At 32.2% G+C, this 25,331-nt stretch overlaps 1 protein-coding gene across 2 annotated transcripts; it reads right to left on the minus strand.

Moving 5' to 3' along the window:
* Positions 1 to 6,912: 6,912 nt before the first annotated feature.
* On the minus strand, positions 6,913 to 25,082 carry LOC134695839 (magnesium transporter NIPA2-like). Of its 2 annotated transcripts, none has more exons than XM_063557273.1 (6): positions 24,674 to 25,082; positions 15,500 to 15,701; positions 13,125 to 13,181; positions 10,881 to 10,971; positions 8,943 to 9,103; positions 6,913 to 8,247 (listed from the first exon to the last, which is right to left on the minus strand). In XM_063557273.1, the coding sequence occupies exons 2-6, from the start codon at positions 15,699 to 15,701 to the stop codon at positions 7,619 to 7,621; spliced, it is 1,140 nt and encodes a 379-aa protein (XP_063413343.1). In that variant the 5' UTR covers positions 24,674 to 25,082; the 3' UTR covers positions 6,913 to 7,618. The 2 variants fall into 2 exon arrangements, with proteins under 2 accessions (XP_063413343.1, XP_063413342.1); XM_063557272.1 differs by lacking the exon at positions 24,674 to 25,082 and adding an exon at positions 20,386 to 20,550.
* Between the last annotated feature and the right edge of the window lie 249 nt (positions 25,083 to 25,331).

Genomic DNA, 25,331 nt, shown 5'->3' on the forward strand with positions numbered 1-25,331 from the left:
ATGCAGAGGGAAATTGGGATGTCGATATATATATATCATCAATATTTAACACCTACAGATAAGTCAGGACAACTTATTGTTAAACATGAAGTATAAAAATGTGAATTTAAAGTAGTAACCTGAACATCGATATCCACATATACAGATAAAGCAGGGTAACTGAAGAAGTAGATGGATTAGGCAAATAGTGATTAAGTTAAAATCGATACGTTATCATTGATATCGCTGAAATCGTCGATATCGGAACTGCATCGTGTCTTGAACATACCGTGGAATTTCTCTGATTTTTTTCAAATCCCGACATCAAGCTTGAGGAAGGAAAATATATTGAATCTTAACAGTTGAGCTGAGAGGAGCGAGTCTTTTATGCCAAAATTTTTGTTTTACATTATGGGGAATAGGTTTATGTGGGTCGCCATTTTTTTCAATGACATCCCCCCCCCTCCCTATTTAAAGTATCAAACACATTAAATACTCGCGCTTCCTTTGACTGAAAAATTCAACGATCCATTATATTTTCCCCACCCCTTCAGGTTATAAATGACCAGCCCCTTACATTGTGAAGTTTCCGTCTGTCATTATGTCCATTGTCCTTGACCACATATTTATGGTTCAGTGACTACGTGAAAAAAGTCGTTAATTACTTTCTTTATAATTATGAGTAATAAGCTGAAAATATTTAGTATGTGCGTACCTAGCGAGGTTATCGTGGCTGTCAGACAGTTTCCATCTGACAGCGACATCAGTTCATGATTCCGTTTACAAGGTTAAGTTTTCGTGGTCAAGTCCATATCTTAAATACTATGAGAATAGGTCTATTACATTTTGTGTATTGAATGATTGTAAGGTATACATGTCTAACTGACAGGTGTCATCCGACCATGACCTCATCTTCATGGTTCGATGGTTAAGTTAAGCTTTGTGGTATGGTCCTTTTTTAAAACTAATACTAGTAGTATATGAAAAATATCAACTACATTCGCTGTATGAAAATATTTTACAACGTACCATGCCTGTCTGACATGTTTCATTTGACCTCTTTTTCTTGGTTCATTGCTCAGGGTTATTTTTTTATGTTTTGGTATGTTTATCAGTAACTATAAGAAATAGTTCAAGTATATTTGGTGTATGGAATGATCGTAAGGTGTATATGCATGTATGGCAAGTATGGCAAGTATCATCTGAACTTGAACTCATTTTTCATGGTTCACTGATCAATGCTAATTTTGCATGGTTAAGTTCCTTTCTAAGTTACAAAACGCAATATTTCAACTATATGTATATATTTATTGCAAGATGTACATGTCTGTCTTGCAGCATGGTTCATCTGACCTTCACCTCATTTTCATTGGTAAAGTTTTCCTGGTTAAGTTCCTTTCTAAGAAACTATAATAAGCAATAGGTTAGCTATATTTGGTGTATATAATAATTGTATAGTGTACGTGTATTACTGGTTTGGTTCATCTGACCTTGACCTCATTTTCTTGTATTATGTTAAGTTTATGTGATACATACTTGATACAAAGCTTTGTATTTAGCTATATCAACATCAATTCTCAGTAAAGCAGTCATTATAGCGTGTGCACTCTTGTTTTATTTGTAATCTTTTTTGACTGCATAGCTTTAAAGTTTTGGTTAATTTAAATCCAAAGAAATTATTCATGTGAAATTTGCGTGAGCATAATTTGCCTGTGTAACAACTTCCAAAAATAAGACATGAGCGAAAAATAGACTGCCATGTCATTAATTAAACCAGAAAAATACTTTCTCACCAATTTTATTTCTAGAAAGCACATTAAATATTTATAAATTAACAAAATAACCGCGTAGATTCGACAGAATGTTTTGTCAAGAAAATCTCTACAAAACATTAATATTTACACCATTAAAAGAGAACTAGACAAAAAACAACAACACACACACAACAATGAAATACAAATAACAACATATTCAATCTTATGTAAATAAATAAAACATACTTGGACGGATATTGGACACCGTTAAACATTATGGATTCGATAAATATCTACCAGGCCTACACATGAAACCATTTGTAACTGCTATACAGTTAAATTTTATTGATTTTAATAATGATGGCAAATTCATATTTCTGATGTCACATGACTCTATACAACCATATTTAGTAAAATCTTTATATTTAAATGTTTACAGCTAATTTCCTAATGCATGTATAGAGCAAAACTTTGGTTAGCTTGCTTCTTTGTTTGTATATTGTACAATCATTATGATAACACCCAATTAAATTCAAATATGATATATACAGGTTAAACTATGCCTATGTAAATTGTTTAAAGATGTCAATCTTATTTACAAAGCTTGTATAAACAATTAAACAAACAAAGCAAGCAAGCTAACCAAAGTTTCACTTTGCAAACATTAGGAAATCAGCTGTAATTGCAGAAAATATCGTGTATAGCCCACAACGTAGTGTCCAAAGATTGATATTCTAACGTACCCAGGTTTATAATTCCGATTTCGAGCTATGATCCAATCATTAATGATCTTACTCCTAAATACCCCTTGCATAATGGAATAGTTACGCATAAAATGTCAAAGTCCACCTTTTAACCAAGACGTGACAAACCAAATATTTCTTGCCGACCGTGCGAGGACTGTTAAGCCAGACAATATAGTAAAACACTTCCATCATCATTAAATACCTCATACCCTTTAGGCAAATAGACAATGTTTATGATAAATATTTTGCTGTGAAAATTGCTATGAAAATGGTACTAACGTTTTCGTGCAGTAACTAAAATACAATTTATATTGTTTTCTATGGTAGATTCGAAAAATTATATTCTGCAGTTCTCATCTATGTGATATGTGAAAAAAAAATAATCTTTTTTTCCTTTTTGCTACTTTTTTCATTTTTCGCTCAAATGATAATTAATGAAATGAGATTCATGAAAACAATTCCCCTTTTATACGATTGTAAGAGCACTATTATTCTTTTCTAAAAAGAACACCACGAGGGGGGTCTCTCCCTATATATAAAGGTTTACACAGACTCTAGTATTAGTCACATTTTTGGAAAATCAGATTGGATCAACAATTCTATCTTAATTCTCGGCTAATTTGTCTGTAAAAACCATGTGTACTGATATGTTTGTCTTGTTATATCTGAATGACCCAATGTGCTTAAAAGCTATTATATAATATGTCACAAATTGTATATCTTAAAGCTGACGAATATCTAAAAGTCTGTGATTTTTCTGAAATGTAGGAATAGGCAGATATTTTACAAATCAATATGTTAATGAGTGGCTATGGGGATTAAACCCAGGTCAGACGTATGCTCGCACCCATATATTTATATGATGCCCAGTTCGATCCACACTCGATCGTAACTAAAACGTTGAGTGAGGAAAAACATGAATTGTACATGTTTTGTAACATGTTTGACAATATTCGTTGATCTTCATATCGAACAGGATATTGGAACCACGTAGTTGGAACAAAATCACAGATTACATGGACCAGGGACTTACTATACTATTAACAGTCCTTCACTTAGAATCTCTATTCATCATTTTGTTTCAAATACAATCTGGTCTATACTAGCTATACTTTGACTATTGTCCAGTTTTCGATAAGTATCGTTAGTATTTTTGATATTTCCATTGACTAGAATGTTAATAGTCTGATAAAAAAACATTATCATTTGTACATATAATTTGTATTTAGTGAAATTGACACTAGTTTAAAATAAGAAGAGAGTATGAAGTTGAACCAAAACAACACATTACAAGGGAACATTTTTAAAATGTTGATATCGACTCTAGTTTAAGATGAACACAATGTAAAATGTATACTAAGTATAGAATGTATACTACAAATTACAAGGAAAACTTGAATGTTGATATCGAATCGATATCGTCGATTTCGACGACATCGACAACATATTCAAAGGAATAATTCGACAATTGTGTGAAATGTAACTTATGCTTCACATTACGAGGGGAAATTCAAATGTCGATATCATTTTGATATCGTCGATATCGACACTTATTTAGTATGAACACAACGTACAAGATTCAGAGCTGGAAATGCAGAGGGAAATTGGGATGTCGATATATATATATCATCAATATTTAACACCTACAGATAAGTCAGGACAACTTATTGTTAAACATGAAGTATAAAAATGTGAATTTAAAGTAGTAACCTGAACATCGATATCCACATATACAGATAAAGCAGGGTAACTGAAGAAGTAGATGGATTAGGCAAATAGTGATTAAGTTAAAATCGATACGTTATCATTGATATCGCTGAAATCGTCGATATCGGAACTGCATCGTGTCTTGAACATACCGTGGAATTTCTCTGATTTTTTTCAAATCTCGACATCAAGCTTGAGGAAGGAAAATATATTGAATCTTAACAGTTGAGCTGAGAGGAGCGAGTCTTTTATGCCAAAATTTTTGTTTTACATTATGGGGAATAGGTTTATGTGGGTCGCCATTTTTTTCAATGACATCCCCCCCCTCCCTATTTAAAGTATCAAACACATTAAATACTCGCGCTTCCTTTGACTGAAAAATTCAACGCTCCATTATATTTTCCCCACCCCTTCAGGTTATAAATGACCAGCCCCTTACATTGTGAAGTTTCCGTCTGTCATTATGTCCATTGTCCTTGACCACATATTTATGGTTCAGTGACTACGTGAAAAAAGTCGTTAATTACTTTCTTTATAATTATGAGTAATAAGCTGAAAATATTTAGTATGTGCGTACCTAGCGAGGTTATCGTGGCTGTCAGACAGTTTCCATCTGACAGCGACATCAGTTCATGATTCCGTTTACAAGGTTAAGTTTTCGTGGTCAAGTCCATATCTTAAATACTATGAGAATAGGTCTATTACATTTTGTGTATTGAATGATTGTAAGGTATACATGTCTAACTGACAGGTGTCATCCGACCATGACCTCATCTTCATGGTTCGATGGTTAAGTTAAGCTTTGTGGTATGGTCCTTTTTTAAAACTAATACTACTAGTATATGAAAAATATCAACTACATTCGCTGTATGAAAATATTTTACAACGTACCATGCCTGTCTGACATGTTTCATTTGACCTCTTTTTCTTGGTTCATTGCTCAGGGTTATTTTTTTATGTTTTGGTATGTTTATCAGTAACTATAAGAAATAGTTCAAGTATATTTGGTGTATGGAATGATCGTAAGGTGTATATGCATGTATGGCAAGTATGGCAAGTATCATCTGAACTTGAACTCATTTTTCATGGTTCACTGATCAATGCTAATTTTGCATGGTTAAGTTCCTTTCTAAGTTACAAAACGCAATATTTCAACTATATGTATATATTTATTGCAAGATGTACATGTCTGTCTTGCAGCATGGTTCATCTGACCTTCACCTCATTTTCATTGGTAAAGTTTTCCTGGTTAAGTTCCTTTCTAAGAAACTATAATAAGCAATAGGTTAGCTATATTTGGTGTATATAATAATTGTATAGTGTACGTGTATTACTGGTTTGGTTCATCTGACCTTGACCTCATTTTCTTGTATTATGTTAAGTTTATGTGATACATACTTGATACAAAGCTTTGTATTTAGCTATATCAACATCAATTCTCAGTAAAGCAGTCATTATAGCGTGTGCACTCTTGTTTTATTTGTAATCTTTTTTGACTGCATAGCTTTAAAGTTTTGGTTAATTTAAATCCAAAGAAATTATTCATGTGAAATTTGCGTGAGCATAATTTGCCTGTGTAACAACTTCCAAAAATAAGACATGAGCGAAAAATAGACTGCCATGTCATTAATTAAACCAGAAAAATACTTTCTCACCAATTTTATTTCTAGAAAGCACATTAAATATTTATAAATTAACAAAATAACCGCGTAGATTCGACAGAATGTTTTGTCAAGAAAATCTCTACAAAACATTAATATTTACACCATTAAAAGAGAACTAGACAAAAAACAACAACACACACACAACAATGAAATACAAATAACAACATATTCAATCTTATGTAAATAAATAAAACATACTTGGACGGATATTGGACACCGTTAAACATTATGGATTCGATAAATATCTACCAGGCCTACACATGAAACCATTTGTAACTGCTATACAGTTAAATTTTATTGATTTTAATAATGATGGCAAATTCATATTTCTGATGTCACATGACTCTATACAACCATATTTAGTAAAATCTTTATATTTAAATGTTTACAGCTAATTTCCTAATGCATGTATAGAGCAAAACTTTGGTTAGCTTGCTTCTTTGTTTGTATATTGTACAATCATTATGATAACACCCAATTAAATTCAAATATGATATATACAGGTTAAACTATGCCTATGTAAATTGTTTAAAGATGTCAATCTTATTTACAAAGCTTGTATAAACAATTAAACAAACAAAGCAAGCAAGCTAACCAAAGTTTCACTTTGCAAACATTAGGAAATCAGCTGTAATTGCAGAAAATATCGTGTATAGCCCACAACGTAGTGTCCAAAGATTGACATTCTAACGTACCCAGGTTTATAATTCCGATTTCGAGCTATGATCCAATCATTAATGATCTTACTCCTAAATACCCCTTGCATAATGGAATAGTTACGCATAAAATGTCAAAGTCCACCTTTTAACCAAGACGTGACAAACCAAATATTTCTTGCCGACCGTGCGAGGACTGTTAAGCCAGACAATATAGTAAAACACTTCCATCATCATTAAATACCTCATACCCTTTAGGCAAATAGACAATGTTTATGATAAATATTTTGCTGTGAAAATTGCTATGAAAATGGTACTAACGTTTTCGTGCAGTAACTAAAATACAATTTATATTGTTTTCTATGGTAGATTCGAAAAAATATATTCTGCAGTTCTCATCTATGTGATATGTGAAAAAAAATAATCTTTTTTTCCTTTTTGCTACTTTTTTCATTTTTCGCTCAAATGATAATTAATGAAATGAGATTCATGAAAACAATTCCCCTTTTATACGATTGTAAGAGCACTATTATTCTTTTCTAAAAAGAACACCACGAGGGGGGTCTCTCCCTATATATAAAGGTTTACACAGACTCTAGTATTAGTCACATTTTTGGAAAATCAGATTGGATCAACAATTCTATCTTAATTCTCGGCTAATTTGTCTGTAAAAACCATGTGTACTGATATGTTTGTCTTGTTATATCTGAATGACCCAATGTGCTTAAAAGCTATTATATAATATGTCACAAATTGTATATCTTAAAGCTGACGAATATCTAAAAGTCTGTGATTTTTCTGAAATGTAGGAATAGGCAGATATTTTACAAATCAATATGTTAATGAGTGGCTATGGGGATTAAACCCAGGTCAGACGTATGCTCGCACCCATATATTTATATGATGCCCAGTTCGATCCACACTCGATCGTAACTAAAACGTTGAGTGAGGAAAAACATGAATTGTACATGTTTTGTAACATGTTTGACAATATTCGTTGATCTTCATATCGAACAGGATATTGGAACCACGTAGTTGGAACAAAATCACAGATTACATGGACCAGGGACTTACTATACTATTAACAGTCCTTCACTTAGAATCTCTATTCATCATTTTGTTTCAAATACAATCTGGTCTATACTAGCTATACTTTGACTATTGTCCAGTTTTCGATAAGTATCGTTAGTATTTTTGATATTTCCATTGACTAGAATGTTAATAGTTTCATCCTTTTCTATTTCTTTCTTATGAGCCTTTGGTAGATTTTTCATCGTTATATCCATGTCTTTAAAGGAATTAAGTAAAAATATTCCACCTACTACAATGATGAAACCTAAGAAGAACGATACTATATCCTTCCAGTTCATGTAGAAAAAGTCTTTGAATAAAACAGCAGACAAAGAAACAACGAACGATGTAAATAGCACGTAGTTAATTGGTATCACAACAGCCGTGTTGAATTTAGCTAACGACCGGTTCAGAAAGTTCAGCTCAACCAAGATGCATGCAATTACTATAGCCAGATTTACATAAGTAAACCAGTTCGTGAATTGCTGGTCCCCTTTGACTGTCTGTGATATAGCTATACCGGTTCCTTTAGATCCCATTACAGTAAAAGAGCCAAGGATCCCACAAATCGCTTGGTAAACCAGTACATATTTTCCTCCATATTTCGGCGCTAGGATTATTATAAACACCAATGCAACGCCTAATAGCGTTAAACAGTACACGATAAATACTGAAAAATAAATATAGAAATATGTCATAATATAATAAGTGAAACAAGTATATTTTTAGAGGAACAGAGTTTTTTGCAATTTTGCATCGCAAGGATGAAGACAATTGATTTCTTAATTGTAAACTGAACTCAACTTTTTTCGGTAACAGCATAAAGCAGAAAGCAGTACTTTTTTTTAATTTAAAGTGTGTTATACTTAAAACAGTACAACATAAGCTCTGAAGAGCTTTTATCCGACCCAGTTACTTAGTCTTTAGATTTTTTTCTATGTTGTGTCTCGTGTACTATTGTTTGTCAGACTGTTGATCTTTTTTCATTTTTAGCCATGGCGATGTTTGATTGTTTTCGACTTATGAGTATGAATGTCCCTCTAGTATTTTCGCCTCTCTTTTAAGAGATAGTTTTTAAATGTTTATAGATCAATGGTGTGGAACATTGTTGTACAAATTATCAACATCTTTTTGAAAAGTCAATCGCAATAAATCAAAACCCAAGTTTATCAAACGTTAAAATATCATGAATTTGTTTTTGTTGTCTTGTATAATATTGAAGTTATGTTAATAATGTGTTACATTTTTGTTTTTGGTTGACCAAAATATGTGTAATTTGCCAAATATATTTGATTTTTGTAGTCCATTGATATATACCAACTCGTAAATTTCTTTTATCTATATAAAATAAAACATATATATTACTTGGTTCTTGAACTTTCTCTAACATTTCATCCATACTGTGAACTTGGGTTTCTTGGGGTGAATGTACAACCATAACAGTGGATCCAATCACACACAATCCACAGCTCACTTTACCTATTATATTCAGTCTTTCTTTCAAAAATATTGATGACATGACAGCTCTGGAAAAAAAAGGAGATTATTCTATAACAATTTTTAAAATTAAATTCCAAAGGAAAGTTTGATACAAGTTTAACCTTGTAAATAAGTACGGAGTGCCTCGCAGTACCATACATTATGTCAAAATGAAGCAATTATGTCTGATCATTCGGAATACCCATACTTTAATAGTATTCTTGAATTTCAGTATTCACAGCAAAATGCATTGAGTGTGTACAGAAAAGTAATATATTTGACTAACTTGCTGGCTAGGTGAATCATGATGTCATTGTTATGTATTAAGGTATACTACCCTCCTTTTAGTGTAGACTAGTCCAACAGATAACCGATCTATCTGTCTGTAGGACTAGCATGCTCTGAAATGAAGGGTAGTAAACCTGACCTAATAATGACATCACGGTTCAGCTAGCAAGCAAGCTAGTCAAATATATTAACTTGACCTACGCACTCAATGTATGTTGCTGTAATATCTATTGCTGTCCTGGATATGTTACCAATTCTATATATAAGCTGTAATATATATACTAGTACTGTATACTCTAGCCAACAAATAAAAAACCTACACTTACGATTTCTTTATAAAATTTAAATACATCTATAATACTAAAATTACGAGGTCCAATTTGTCAGCCGTCATCACGTAAAAACAACAAATCACAGAATTCAACTTTATATATAAATAATATAGTACAAAGGTGTAGATTAAAAATTACACCACTCCAGGGCCTTTTGTTTTCCACGTAATTAATATTGCCAAAAATTAAGAAGTTCCGGGTCGAGTCCGATACCGATACCAATAGTATATTCACCTGTTACCTATTACCTTATCTGTACGTTCCGCATCTGACGGGCGCACCACCAAACGGTGTATTCAGGATTAATATGCTATATACACGGGTCACAATCACAGGGTTAACACTACTAAATTGTCAAATTGTTACCTATTGTAGTATTTTAATCAGTAAGACTTTCTAAGATAACAATACGAATACTAAAAATCTGGACTAAAAATAAGGCGTATGTGTACAGTTTTCAGTTTGTTAGTGGGCATGACGTAAAACAGCGAATCAAAGAATTCAACTTTATTCATAACTAATATAGGACAATGCTGTTTATTAAAAAATACTTCATTCCAGGACCTTTTGTTTTCCAAATAAGTAATATTACCAATAATTGATAAGTTCCAGTTCGACGGGTTCAAACAGAAAGATTTGAAAGCAGAGAAAACTGTGTATCTTATAATCGGCATGACTTTATCAGATGACAATACTAATACTAAAATAAGGCTTGCGCATAGTTATATACTTTAATTCAGTCACAGACCCGTGATATCACGGGTGTGTTCTAGTGTAATTTATCATGATTAGAGATATAAAAATCAGAAGATGTGTGCCTGTTAATGAAACAATGATCCACTAAAAAAAATTGGGAGTTGAAATGTGGAATGCTTCAAAGAGCAGGTAACAACAGTCGACTGTTCAGAAAAAAGATGACCATGCAAAAATATATAATTTTAGAATGGTATTGTATGAATTAACATGTGTTGTTTAGAAAACACGCGCTCAGCCCTAACATATAGGCAAGCCATGCATCAAATGAATTGTAAAAAGGAAATTCGATGCAACTTTTAATAAAGTATGTTATCGAGTCATATAAAATGAAGGTATCGATTTTTTTATTTTTTTTATTAATTATATGAACAATCTACAATCGGTGCCCATAATAAGCATATACTTATATAGTAGGTATGCAGTTGTATGTTAATTATATCATACTTACGTCACAATAACACTCAGAGCACCTAATGGTGTAACCAATGTGGCCGGGGCAAAAATGTAGGCTAAAAAGTTCAGGATTTCTCCAAAGATCACTGAAATTCAATAAAAGTAATTATTTTTAATAATCATAAAGATATATGTAACACTCAGAAACGTGTCCTTCCCCCCAAACGTGTCCGATTCCCCCAAACATGTCTTTGAAAACAGCGCCAAAGCTTGTCATTTGTATAAACGCCCAAACGTGTCTATTTCTCAACTAACTCCCAAACGTGTCCAATCCCCAAAACATGTTCATGCATATCAAGCCTTATGTTGTTAATGTTTGTGTCATTTTTGGTCTTTTGTGGATAGTTGTCTCATTGGCAATCATACCACATCTTCTTTTTTATATTATTTGGTTATTGCTATTTCATTAACGTATACTAATTTTATCATTTCATTAAAAATATAAATAAGACACGTTAGTACTTTTTCAATTCGGCAGCATTAAACTGGGTTTAAGTGGGGGCGTCATTTCGGCTATATTGCATGTAAATTGTAGGCGAATATGTTTAGTTAAACTGTACAATTAACGGTTTAAAGTGTCCCTTTCTCTGTGCATTAAAACGTTATTGTTTTATCTAATTATGCAACTGGACAATTCGCAATCAACAGTCTAAAGTTAATGTATTCAGTAGAACTGAAAACACATTAAGACTTGTATGTTTTCTCTAAATATGCATGAAATACTGGCAACTGGATAATTCGCAATCAACAGTCTAAAATTAATTTATTCAGCAGAACTGAAAAAAACATTAAAACTTGTATGTTTTCTCTAAATATGCATGAAATACTTGCAACTGGACAATACGCAACCAATAGTCTAAAGTTTATCTTAACAATAGAACAGTAAAAACATTAAAACATGTTATATATGTTCAAATGTAAAAAAAAATAAAAACAGGTAAATAGAACTGTAAAAACATTAAAACTTAAATGCATGAAATATTTGGCACTGGACGTTTAATATGTCTCTGTATGTCTCTTTATCATGTGTCTTTAGTGATGTTGGAAACCTAAAATTAAAAAAAAAAAAACCCGAATAACCAGTTTATGATTTGATGAGCTTTTGACTCTGAAATACGCATTATAAAACTATTGACAAAAGGAGAGGGGAATGCTGTCCGGCCATGCAATATTCGAATAAATATAAAAGGTATCATTGGAGTTAATAAGTACAAATAATTAACAAAGTTAACGATTAATTAAACTCCAGAATTATGTGCATTTTCCCTCTAAATGAATATGAAATACTTGCAACTGGACAATGAGCAATTTCAGTCAAAGTTAATTAATAATAACCGATTATTTTTGCAATTATTATAATCATTAAAAACCTACATTGTACAAACTAAATCGGATAAACGTTATCAGCGATTTTATTTAGGAGATACATGTACAGTATTAGCGCTTAAAGACGTGTGACGTTTTGGCGTTTAATATTGGACACGTTTTGGCGAATAACAATTACCGGACACGTTTGGGGGTTATGAAATCGGACACGTTTGGTGAATATTAAACATTTCGGACACGTTTAGGGAGAAAAGACACGTTTGGGGGAATCGGACACGTTTGGGGGGAAGGACACGTTTGGGAGTGTTACATATATACTGATACTGGTCTAAAAGTTCACGGACCAAGTTTCATGAATTTTACACTTTCTTCTTGGTGTTTTACATCCTACACTGCAACTTAATGCCAAAAGATGGACATACTTTCTGTTTTGTATAAAAATAAATTTTGTGGGGAGCTTTACTAAATGTCATACATAGTATATATTTGATGCCCAACACAATAAATACACAGTAAAAAAATGCTTACAACAATCTAAAATGGCGACTGCTGATTGGATTCGAAATGTTATCATACATGTCTCATAAGGACTGATGTAGACATTATCATTAGTCTCGAATAAATGGAAATAACTTAAAGTTCAAAAAGTTGGTTAATGAAAGTTGACGACAAAAGACAAAAACGCAGTTAAAAGATTTTTTAATTATTCGTTCTTCTTTTGTTTGTTTTATTATTTGTTTGTCTGTGTTTTTGTTGGTTATTTAGAGAATTTCGTGTTGATAGCAATTCTTGTTTTTAAAACGAATTCCAAACCCTTTTCGGCTGAGACGATTTAAAGTTTGACATGCATATTGTATAGAGACAACAATCTATAACTCGACACCTATCATACTTATAAGTTTTAGTGACGTACTTAAGCTCATCCCGACCCACCAAAGCCACTCTTTAAGATAACCATATCCATCATGATCTACAAAAGAAATAAAAACATTGGAAAACATTGTCAGAAGCTAATTCAATAACAAACTTTGTTTAACATACAATTTCTAGCCATTTCTGTCGTTCGATATTCGGGCTTGATACTAAACATGTGCGCATATTCAACGCTTTTAAAATCATATTAGATTATAAAAAGAAGCATTCAATTCATATAATTAAATTTTAATTTATGCTAAAAATAATTTTGATATACTAGTATAATAAGAATTATTGTAATTGCCTGAGGTCATTGCTTTAAGTCAATCAAAATTGCGTATCCATACATACAATGTATATTAAACTATGTATAGGAAATACAATATGACTCATGAGAGGGCTCGCGTTTGTTTTTAGCCAAAGTCAAAATTACGGATTCTTATGGAAAATACATGCATGAAATGCATATATTCTAATCATAAAGCACAACTTAACTAAATTTAAAACACCATTCAAATCGATATACAAGCACTTATATTGGCCTTTTTCCAAACAGGATAAGACGAAGTTAAAGAGATGATTTAATTCAACACATTTGTTATTCATAGGTTTTTAATGATTTGTTTCCTTAAGCGTTAAAAACAATACTTTTAATATGCAATATATATAATGAACGATGCCTGTTCACTTGTTTGCCTTAACTCCATATAGTTAAATAGGCAGCAGTCTTTCTACGCCAATTACTGTTTTTCAGGGGTATCATTTGAGCCAAATTTTGTTTTCCAAATGTATCAATTGCGGCAATTTACCTGTACACATAACTATCATACATATATGTTTAATATTTATTTTTATATTTGGCTTTAAAAGTATCATCTGTTCGGAAATATTGCAAAAAGAGAAGAAGATAGAAGCTTTTGCTGATTATGTTTTAGCCACATATGTTGATGACACAGTGCTTTTTTTCAACCATCCGTATGGGCTGAAACTCTATCTACCACAAGACATACCAGTTATGGAACAGAAGCATTCCACAGGAATTATATATTATGAACTGTTTTATGCATTTCATCCTACAGTATTTTGTCTTTTTGTATGATAAAGTGAAGATACAAGCTACTACATACATTAAATTGGGAAGTACCCATGCAGCAGCAGTAAGAAGAAATTTTGTTTCAGAAAAAGAAACATTGCAGTATAAACTGCCGGTTCCAAGTCCCAATAAAGGTGGAAGGAAGTCATTTTTCTTCTAATTGGCGCAATCGTATATTTAATTTTTAGCGCAAATGATAAAAGTTGTGGCGCAAAAAAACGCATTTTTGGCGCAAACGGATCTCTCCCGTTCAATAAATATTCTTTGTATCGATTCAAGCTATTGTTGTTCAGGTTTTCGTTTAATAAGTGTCGTGGTATTTTTCGTTTTGTTTAAATTGTCAATCACCTTTTCCTTAGGACAAATTATCTATACCGTAATTTTGAAATTAAACAAAATCGATATATATATATATTGTTTAAGGCTTTGTCTGCGGAGACAACAACATATTTCCTATGTGAGGTTTGGGTTTTGAAGATAAATGCAGCATGCTCAGAGATAGAACTTAAGACTTTGACAATGGTAGCCCACAGCTTTAATTGTGTAGCCCACATATATAGTCCATATACAAGAAATTAAAAGATTTAAGCAGCCCACACCAAATTTTAGGGGCCATTGGCCTGTGGGCCCCTGCTTATTTCATACCCTGACTGCTTGATAATTTACGCTTTCGAAAGGAGTATTAAGTTAAGTCTACGTTTTAACGTTTCACGTTTTGTCTATAGAGTTTACAAACTATATGTGTGTGTGTGTGTGTGTGTGTGTGTGTTTATACAACAGTAAATCCTTTGGGTGATTTATAAAGAAGGATTATGTCTAAAAATGACCAACGCAAAGGCATTACCGAAATACGCTCGAAGTTTTATAAAGAACAGATTACATTACTCATTAGCGGATAGGTTAAACATATGATGTTTTGTTCTTTAGAAAAACTAAAATAAGGTATGAATAGCTACAACAAATGTAAAGCAGGTGCTTAACCTCGGCTTATTGGGCACCTTAAATCATCCCTGTCTTAGGTGGGGTTCGTGTTTGTTTTTTGGTTGTATTTCATTTTTTTTACACGGGCGTTAACGTTATCAGTTTGTATTCAACATGTGAGTTTGAATGCACCTTTGAATTTCTCTATAATACAATGCTACCAAATTCAGTCGTTGCTGATAAAGCCTTGTACAGAAAGCTCAGTGCAAAGGACACGAAAACGTATATCTTGACTTTTTTGTATTTAATAAACCCCTATGACATACATGGTCCCGTTTTACTGAATCCCTGTCACCTACCTGGCAGTACTCCTTCTTGTTTCTTGGCAACTCTATTTAATCCAAGTTTCTTCACTATATAACTGCTTCCAGTGAATGCATTTGAAAATACAGCGAGACTAAATCCTATCCAGAAACCATATATATCTTCCTCAGATACTTGATGTAACGTTTCCTCAGTTACATTTAAAATGTTTGGTTGGGTAGTGTTGTTATAAGACATCTAAAAATTAAAATGGATCATTAAAGGTGTATGCATATAATGATATATAAAATGAATCATTAAAGGTGTATGCATATAATGATATATAAAATGAATCATTAAAGGTGTATGCATATAATGATATAAAGATGGTGTATGATGGCCAAGGAGACAACTATCCACCACTGCACTAAAAAAGTTCATATTACAAAGACAAAAGCAATTATTGCCGGTTCCACCACGGTCAAAGTCGTCCTGGGACTTGGGGTGTCTTTTCGAAAGCCTTGCGGTAGAACGTCTCATTGGTCTTATAGTGACCTGTGTCACCTGTGAGTGTCAGAAATCGTTACTGATTTTTTAATATTGTATTTATTTAAATTTAAAAATGACCTGATGACCAGAGGCACCTTTAAAGTGACCTTATGACATAAGGATAGCCAACTGAATGGCATGTCGAAATAAGACCAAAGAACTATTTATATCTATATACAAGAGACCAAATGACACAGAAGTTAACAACTATAGGTCACTGTACGGACATAAACAATAAGCAAAGCCAATACTTCATAATCAGCTATAAAAGGCACCGAAATGACAATATAAAACAATTCAAACGAGAAAACTAATGGCCTTATTTATGTTAAAAATTTAAAAAAAACCAAACTTATATGTAACACATAAATAAACGACATTCACCAAGTTACAGGCTCCTTATATCATGTTCTCAAATCTAGATATCATCTCCCATATAGAAAAAAAAACGCGTGAAAAAAATAATCTATTATGTGTTGCTCTCCTAGATACAAAATGTATCCAAAATCAAAGATGTAGAACATATTCTATCATAATCATTCGGTAACTAGTGTTATTACTGTCTCCTCCATGCCTGTCTTGAACATAAAAAAAAATATTAAATAAATAACCGTTCTAATGCTCAGGTTGGTTGTCACCGTGCAACACAGTTAATAATATAAAAAAGAATATGTGGTATGATTGCCAATGAGACAACTATCCACAAAAGACCAAAATGACACAAACATTAACAATTATAGGTCACCGTACGGCCTTCAACAATGAGCCCATACCGTATATATAGTCAGCTATAAAAGGCCCCGATAAGACAATGTAAAACAATTCAAGCGAGAAAACTAATGGCCTCATTTATGTAAAAAAAAAAATGAACGAAAAACAAATATGTAACACATAAACAAACGACAACCACTGAATTACAGGCTCCTGACTTGGGACAGGCACATACAAATATAATGTGGCGGGGTCAAACATGTTAGTGGGATCCCAAGCCTCCCCCTAACCTGGGACAGTGGTATAACAGTACAACATAAGAACGAACTATACAAATCAGTTAAAAAAGGCTTAACTCATCAGATAGACAAAAAAATAACACCATAAAGGAAAAAAAGAAAGAACTCCTTTTGTCATAAGACACTGTCAAACATCCAAACATACTATCCACACTCATCTGTGTCCACACTTGTTATATCTATAAAATAATGTATACGTTAAAGATTGGTGTTTCGGATTTAATAAAATTTTAATTGCAAAACCTTGATATATGAACATCTTAATTTTGTCGGATCCATGATGAGGGAGGGGTCTAGGGATGACCCCCTTTTCTCATATATGTTGATTTTAATAATCTTTATGACATTTCGTGATGGATGGAAGCAGATGAATGTGTCTAGTTAAAAAGATAATTCCTAAAATTGCCGAAATAAATTAAAAGAATTCGGAGATGCGGTATGATTGTCAATGTGACAACTTCCCACCCCTGAACGTAAAAAAAAAGAAGATGAGGTCAATGAGACAACTCTTCACAACAGATCTAATGACACAGAATTTAACAACTATATAGTCACCATGAGCAAAGCCAATGCCGCATAGTCAGATTTAAAAGGCCCCGAAATGACAATATAAAAAAATTCAAACATGAAAACTAACGACCTAATTTATGTACCAGAAATGAATTGGTTGAAAGAAGTCGAAGCAATTGCATAGAAAAACGTTTGGAGCAGTAAACATTAACAAAATATATTACCTTATCATCATGGTAGTCCGAAAACTAGCACATTGCCTTTTAAAACCGATTTCCTTTTCAACTTAGAGTTTTGATTGGAAATAAATATTATTGTTTACTTTTAATTTCAAAAGAAGCCATTCTCAAACCATAAAACTTTTAAACCCATTTTAAATATGTACGATGTGCGATATGAATATTTCTAGAAGCTAATATTATCTGTCGTGAATATTGATTGACATTTGCTTACTTAATGTCAAGGCAACGAGTAAAACTATGCCTATGATTTTTTCAGAGCTCAGTGATGTATCCAAAGTTTCCTATCTAGGATATATAATCGAAATCAATCGAAATAGTCACTTTCGGCAATAGTGGATACTTAAGAAAGCGGAGCAGTCTGTGATGTCAAATATATAAAACGTAGACACACCACCATGATAAATGATCAGTCAAAAATATAAAACGTAGACGCACCATCATGATAGATGGTCAGTCAAAATTATTAAACGTAGACGCACCATCATGATAAATGGTCAGTCAAAAATATAAAACGTAGACGCACCATCATGATAAATGGTCAGTCAAAAATATAAATCGTAGACGCACCATCATGATAAATGGTCAGTCAAAAATATAAAACGTAGACGCACCATCATGATAAATGGTCAGTCAAAAATATAAAACGTAGACACACCATCATGATAGATGGTCAGTCAAAATTATAAAACGTAGACGCACCATCATGATAAATGGTCAGTCAAAATTATAAAACGTAGACACACCACCATGATAAATGGTCAGTCAAAAATATAAAACGTAGACACCATCATGATAGATGGTCAGTCAAAATTATAAAACGTAGACGCACCATCATGATAAATAGTCAGTCAAAATTATAAAACGTAGACGCACCATCATGATAAATGGTCAGTCAAAATTATAAAACGTAGACGAACAATCATAATAAATGGTCAGTCAAAATCATAAAACGTAGACACACCACCATGATAAATGGTCAGTCAAAAATATAAAACGTAGACACCATCATGATAGATGGTCAGTCAAAATTATAAAACGTAGACGCACCATCATGATAAATAGTCAGTCAAAATTATAAAACGTAGACGCACCATCATGATAAATGGTCAGTCAAAATTATAAAACGTAGACGAACAATCATAATAAATGGTCAGTCAAAATCATAAAACGTAGACACACCACCATGATAAATGGTCAGTCAAAAATATAAAACGTAGACACACCATCATGATAGATGGTCAGTCAAAATTATAAAACGTAGACGCACCATCATGATAAATGGTCAGTCAAAATTATAAAACGTAGACGTATTATCATGATAAATGGTCAGTCAAAATTAAAAAACGTAGACGCACCATCATGATAAATGGTCAGTCAAAATTATTAAACGTAGACGCACCATCATGAGAGATGATCAGTCAAAATTATTAAACGTAGACACACCACCATGATAAATGGTCAGTCAAAATCATAAAACGTAGACGCACAATCATGATAAATGGTCAGTCAAAATTATAAAACGTAGACGCACCATCATGATAAATGGTCAGTCAAAATTATAAAACGTAGACGCACCATCATGATAATTGGTCAGTCAAAATTATAAAACGTAGACGCACCACCACGATAGATGGTCAGTCAAAATCATTAAACGTAGACGCACCATCATGATAAATGGTCAGTCAAAATTATTAAACGTAGACGCACCATCATGATAAATGGTCAGTCAAAAATATAAAACGTAGACGCACCACCATGATAAATGGTCAGTCAAAAATATAAAACGTAGACGCATCACCATGATAAATGGTCAGTCAAAAATATAAAACGTAGACGCACCATCATGATAGATGGTCAGTCAAAAATATAAAACGTAGACACACCATCATGATAGATGGTCAGTCAAAAATATAAGACTTCGAAGGTTCATATCATTTACATTCGATGTTTTTTTTATCGGTTATTCTTTTTTACTATCAATCTTGAACTTGGAACTTGGAAGCTCGAACAAGTTCAACATTTATAGTAAAAAAATATCCGATGAAAAACGTTGGTTAATGGTGTGAATGAGGACATATGGAATATACATGCCTATAGTTGTTAATGTTTGTGTCATTTTTGTCTTTTGTGGATAGTTGCCTCATTGGCAATCATACCACATCTTCTTTTTTATGTGTAGTAATGTGAGTATTTCCTACTCAATTTCCTTGTCGATAACCTTACTAAACAACAGTAAAAATGCAATAGGACCTAACCATAACATTATTTTATATTTCTTTTAGTGGATATAAGACCATCGATTTGGTAAAGGTATAAATCTGGTTACCACACCTGATTTAGATTTTAAATGACATTTATGTCTGATAGAAAAGAAGAACAACAAATTTTATTTAAATTTGAAGGTGCCAACATTTGAAAAAATATCTATCCAACAATATACAAAAGGTTCTATTATGAAACATCAACATTTAATTGTTGGTTAAATACACGAGGTTAATTAATGCATGAAAATATAGAAAAATATATCAAGACGCCAATCAAAAACTATAATTCCACTGATTGATTGATAATGGTGCTTAACGCCATTTTTCAGCACACTTAGAGCCATATTATATAGAGAAAACAACTGACCTTTGACAGGAAATCAAACGAGCCGACGAAAAAATTGGCAGTTTTCATGGTGAAAAGTCTGTGAATTTATTTCATATTTTTTCAATACATGAACTGTTTCATCATGTTGTTACAATCTTTCTCATATTTTATCATGTTGTTACAATCTTTCTCATATCCACGATGTCGTAATCTGCTTGAATTTCAATTAGTAGAATAGGACTCAAAGAGTCAATGTCATTTTGAGATAACGGATTAAGCTTAATTAGTACTTGTGAATAAACCAAACTTGTCAAATTGGTTTTAATAAGTGTCAATTCATATTCGAGCTATTCGACATTTGGTATAAAAAGAGACATTAAGAAAATGAAGTCAGTGAAGACTACCAAACGTTAAAATAAGGACCCCCGTAAATATTGCTACATTTGAGACATTTCCAGCAGACTGTGTCGTTGTTATTGTTTTATGGACTTCCATAAGTATCTTTTTTTTATTTAGTTTCGATTCGTTAATAGAGAATTGAAAGTTAAACATGTGTATGATTTTTAATTTATTCAAATCTACCGCTAGTTCCCCCGTGTTGTAACATTAAATAACTTCTCTACTTGATTACCAATAGAAAACTTTATACGATGATTTCGAAGACACACACAAGTACACCTAACGCACTTATACCTATACACCTTAAGGTTGAATTATAAAAACCTCACCGAAAACCGTGGAGAGGGAAGGGGCACAACCTTAAAATGGTACCAAGATATGTATATCATTGAGACGGACAATTGAAAAAAGTAAAAACACAAAAATACCGAACTCCGAGGAAAATTCAAAAAGGAAAATCAAAAATCAAAAGGCAAAATCAAAAGTCCAAACACATCAAACGAATGGGTAACAACTGTCATATTCCTGTCATAAGCTCGCTTAAAATATAGTTGTCGTGCGTGCCTGTCCCAAGATTAGAAACTCGTACGTTAGATGAACTGTTTTTCTTATTTCGAGAATTTGTTGTTTTATTGCATGGTACTCCATTCGTAGGTACTCGACTCGAAGCAATTTAGCGATTGTCATGTTGTATCACGTGATTAACATGACAATCGCTATATCGTTTCGAGTCGAGAATAGACTTGTAGATGTATTTTGGAGTTTTGTGTCGTTTGATTACTGTCTGTCTTCTAATCGATATACCTATCTATTATTCACACGATCAAATAGCTGTATTGATTATTCAGTTCCTTTGTTGAATTAACACCATTTTTGAAACGTTCTTTGGTTTGTTTGGCTGATTGATCAAAACCTCTGACTATGATAACTAATTCTAGTTTCTTTTATCTTGTACTTAAAATGAAGAAAAATAATCCATGGTTTCAAAGTATATACTCAAGGATCAATTTTAAGTATAAAGGTTTTTTTACACATGAATTCTGCAGGTAAATTTGCATAGTAATTGCAGATGATGTAATGTTTGTTCAAACCTTGGTGCTTTTGAATTATCCAATGTGTGACGTATTTTTATATATCTTCTCACAAAAGATCAATCAACATGAATAAATTACATGTTTGGGTATATGCCAGTGAGAAAACAAACCGAAGACAAAAATAACATTAAGAAATTTACTCTAGGGAGCGACAGACAGAGGACAAGGTTCACTTATGTCAAAAATGGCCTTTCAAATGTATCAACAATAAAAATATAAAAAAGATGAAATGAATATATTTCAAAAAGCCTATATGTTAAGTACATTATAGGCCTTTAAGTCGGTATATTTTGGAATAACAAACTGGTGTGGTTTAGTTTGTCTTCGTAAATATTCGTTCATGATAATAACTAAAATGCATTCTATATTACGCTCCTTTATTTCTTCCAGAAAGTACCACATGCATATAATGTATACGATTGTCTATAGAAACTGGTAGATGGTACAATATACCAAAATCAGAAAGAAAATGTAATTTATGCAAAGAGGGTATTGGTTATGAGTTTCATGTATTATTTATTTGTAAACATGCAGAGATAATAGATTTGAGAAACAGATATTTACCACAGTATTATAGAAATAATCCAAACATTGTAAAAATGGAAGGTCTTTTGTCGCTTTGCAATATTGAATTATATAAGAAATTGTCAATGTTTATAAAAAAAAAACTGTCTTCTCTTCTTTAAATTTTGTTTGTTTGTATTAATTTGTTAATCACTTGTTCGTTTCTGTCATATTTAATGTATATATGTTATCAATAATGACCTCTTGTAACACATTGTAAATGTGTCTGAGTGTTTTCCTAATAAATCTTGAAAAAAATCTTGAAATCTTGGAAAGGAATTTGTAATTTGAAATGAAAGTCGACTCACTATAAACGATAAATTCGTAATCATCGACGAATTCGTGATTTAAAAAAGGTGGACATGAAGAGTTCAAAATAAAAATAAAAAGCGTATAGTGGGATTTAAAGCACTTTAGAATTTGAGAAAATTTTGACAATAAGGGGACCCGGGAACTCCAACAAATCTTCCCCTTTTATAGGTCCGCTCGCCACTGTCATGTTGAAGAGTCCTCCTTACCACACACGGTTTATGTAGATATAAGAAGATGTGGTATGAGAGCAATGAGACAACTCTCCACCCAAGCCACAACTTATTAAAATATACAGACATTTATTAGAAAATTTAAAGATAGTAGGGCATACATTTATCAACTCATAATACCTTTTATTTTAAGAAGTAAAATAACAATCTTCATATGTTTATGTTTTCTTTTTATATTTTTTTACAATGTAGGTGTTGTCGTCAACATAAACAAACAGGTACGCGTTGTTGAAATTGTCCACTCAAAAGAACAATTTAAATTACTTATTGTTGTCCACAATTATAATTGTATACAGTACTCAGCAGTACAATGCCATTGTTTCATTAGGGGAATATCTCAAACATGTAAAATTATTTTAAAATCTTAATCTTATACAGTACTCAGCAGTACAATGCCATTGTTTCATTACTGGGGAATGTATCAAACGTATAAAGTTATTTTAAATATTAATATTAATCTTAAGCTTATAAGCCGAGTGTTAAAATTAATAAGGGTTTACCCTACTATTCGTTAAAAACTATATGTTTATCCATTATAACAATAAGGCGAATGATGTTTTATGATAACGAGTGAAATAAAAACTCGTCCTGATTCTGCATGAAATATTTACCACTGGACATTAAACAACCAACAAGCAAATGAGATAACTACCCACTAGAGAGTACATGATGTAGAAGTAATATACATGTGTCATCGGAAAGACTCTAACAATGAGCAAAACACATTTGTTCCACATAACAAAGCTATAAAAGGCCGACATAGAAAAATGTATAAATTTCATATAGGAAAACCTGATTTGAAAACCTAAGAGAAGAGTGTTTCTTGTTATCGAGACAGCATCTAAACAAATCAGAAAACCTATATACATCTTGTTTTGTGTTTTGTGTTTGGAGATTATAAGTTTATTGTTGTAAATGTTCCAGACGTCACCGTTTGAGTATGTGATCCGTACGCGAACAGTTCGACAGTGTGCATATTTTGAAAAAAGTACACATACGGTCACGACCGTACGCGTAGGGTCCAAATTTTCATATGGCCTGGAACATATGCCATTTTATTATTTGAACAAGAGGTAGTGACCCCTTATGGTAAATAACAGGTTATTGATTGCCGTCCCTCAATCCTGTGTACAGTGTATATCACACTAGACGTAAAGGACACAACAACAATCAATTCATCAATCATTGTGTGTATCATAATGAGGTAACTATAAGCTTGGTTCCTTCTCAATACATTCTGTAAAACTGTAGACAGAGATCACCATAGATTATCATCGATTCCCTTAGTCATGTAAGTGGAGGTCGTGTTGCTTAGTTGCTAGATTTCTATTAATGATTTATTGTTATTGCTTAAATTTTCACTTCGTCGTTTTTGGTGTTTGGCTATGCTTTTGTCCGTTATTATTGGACTGTCTGTCTTAGGACATTCGATTGACCCCTAGTGGTCTTCTTTCCCTCTTTTAAAACCGATATCTATATATACCAAAACATGCGTATAAGTATCGGTTTTTGTTTATGTTTATGTTTGTGTCATTCGCTAGAGATCTAAACAATATAGTATCAAATTTAGAATCAAACGAAATACACCAAATACTGTCGATTTTTAGAAATTGTGTCTTTTATTTCGTGTCGCCATGATGGTTTTCGTCCTTAGTGAACTTATTACCTTTCATTGTCCCGTTGGTGTTATTTTACCCCTTATAAGATAATGTTATATGATTTACTTACTGTATATACGATGCCTTACTCACTTCCTCTTTTAATCCTTACAAATATTTGACAATGATTTGAAATATAACACTGAATGTAGAAAAATTAGCACTGCTCGATAATCCAGAACATTTTCGCATATAAAATGAATAACCGATCTACCTGTAAGGTATACAAATGAATTATAAAATCGATCTACCTTTAAAGTATACCAATGAATTACAATATCGATTCTATACAATAAGTATTGATCTTTGACTCATTTCTATACGAGATTAATAATACATTTAAAAATGTCTTCGGTTCCTTCGTCAAGGTGAAATGTATTCGTATTTGCAATACTTGGTTTAACGCAGTAAATAATGAAAAGAAATGAATAATGTTTCGAAATGGTAAATGTTATTATTTCCAATTCTTTTAATTTTGATTACATCAATATATATCGAAAGAATTTTTAAAAATATGAATGGCGCTACTGTAAAGTTTAACAGGATCGATCACGGCTATTTTTAAAGTGTGACGTGTTTCATGTAATGAAATCAACAATACAACAATAAATAAGGGATTTTAAATTTAAATGTATATATAGAAATTCTTTATAATTTAAAAGTTGAAATCATGACTTGATATCATGACAAATATATTGGGATGTTAGTCTTATCTAAATCTCTCTTTT

Source organism: Mytilus trossulus, chromosome 14, assembly GCF_036588685.1.
Source record: "Mytilus trossulus isolate FHL-02 chromosome 14, PNRI_Mtr1.1.1.hap1, whole genome shotgun sequence".
NCBI classification, from domain to species: Eukaryota; Metazoa; Mollusca; class Bivalvia; order Mytilida; family Mytilidae; genus Mytilus; species Mytilus trossulus.

Coding starts and splice junctions, on each gene's coding strand:
- LOC134695839 (XM_063557272.1), bottom strand. CDS start 20,433: ATGAAAACTGCCAATTTTTTCGTCGGCTCGTTTGATTTCCTGTCAAAG. Junction 13,182..15,499: donor ACAAGAAGGAGTACTGCCAG/GTAGGTGACAGG, acceptor TTTCTTTTGTAG/ATCATGATGGATATGGTTAT. Junction 9,104..10,880: donor GCTCTGAGTGTTATTGTGAC/GTAAGTATGATA, acceptor TTTTTTTTCCAG/AGCTGTCATGTCATCAATAT.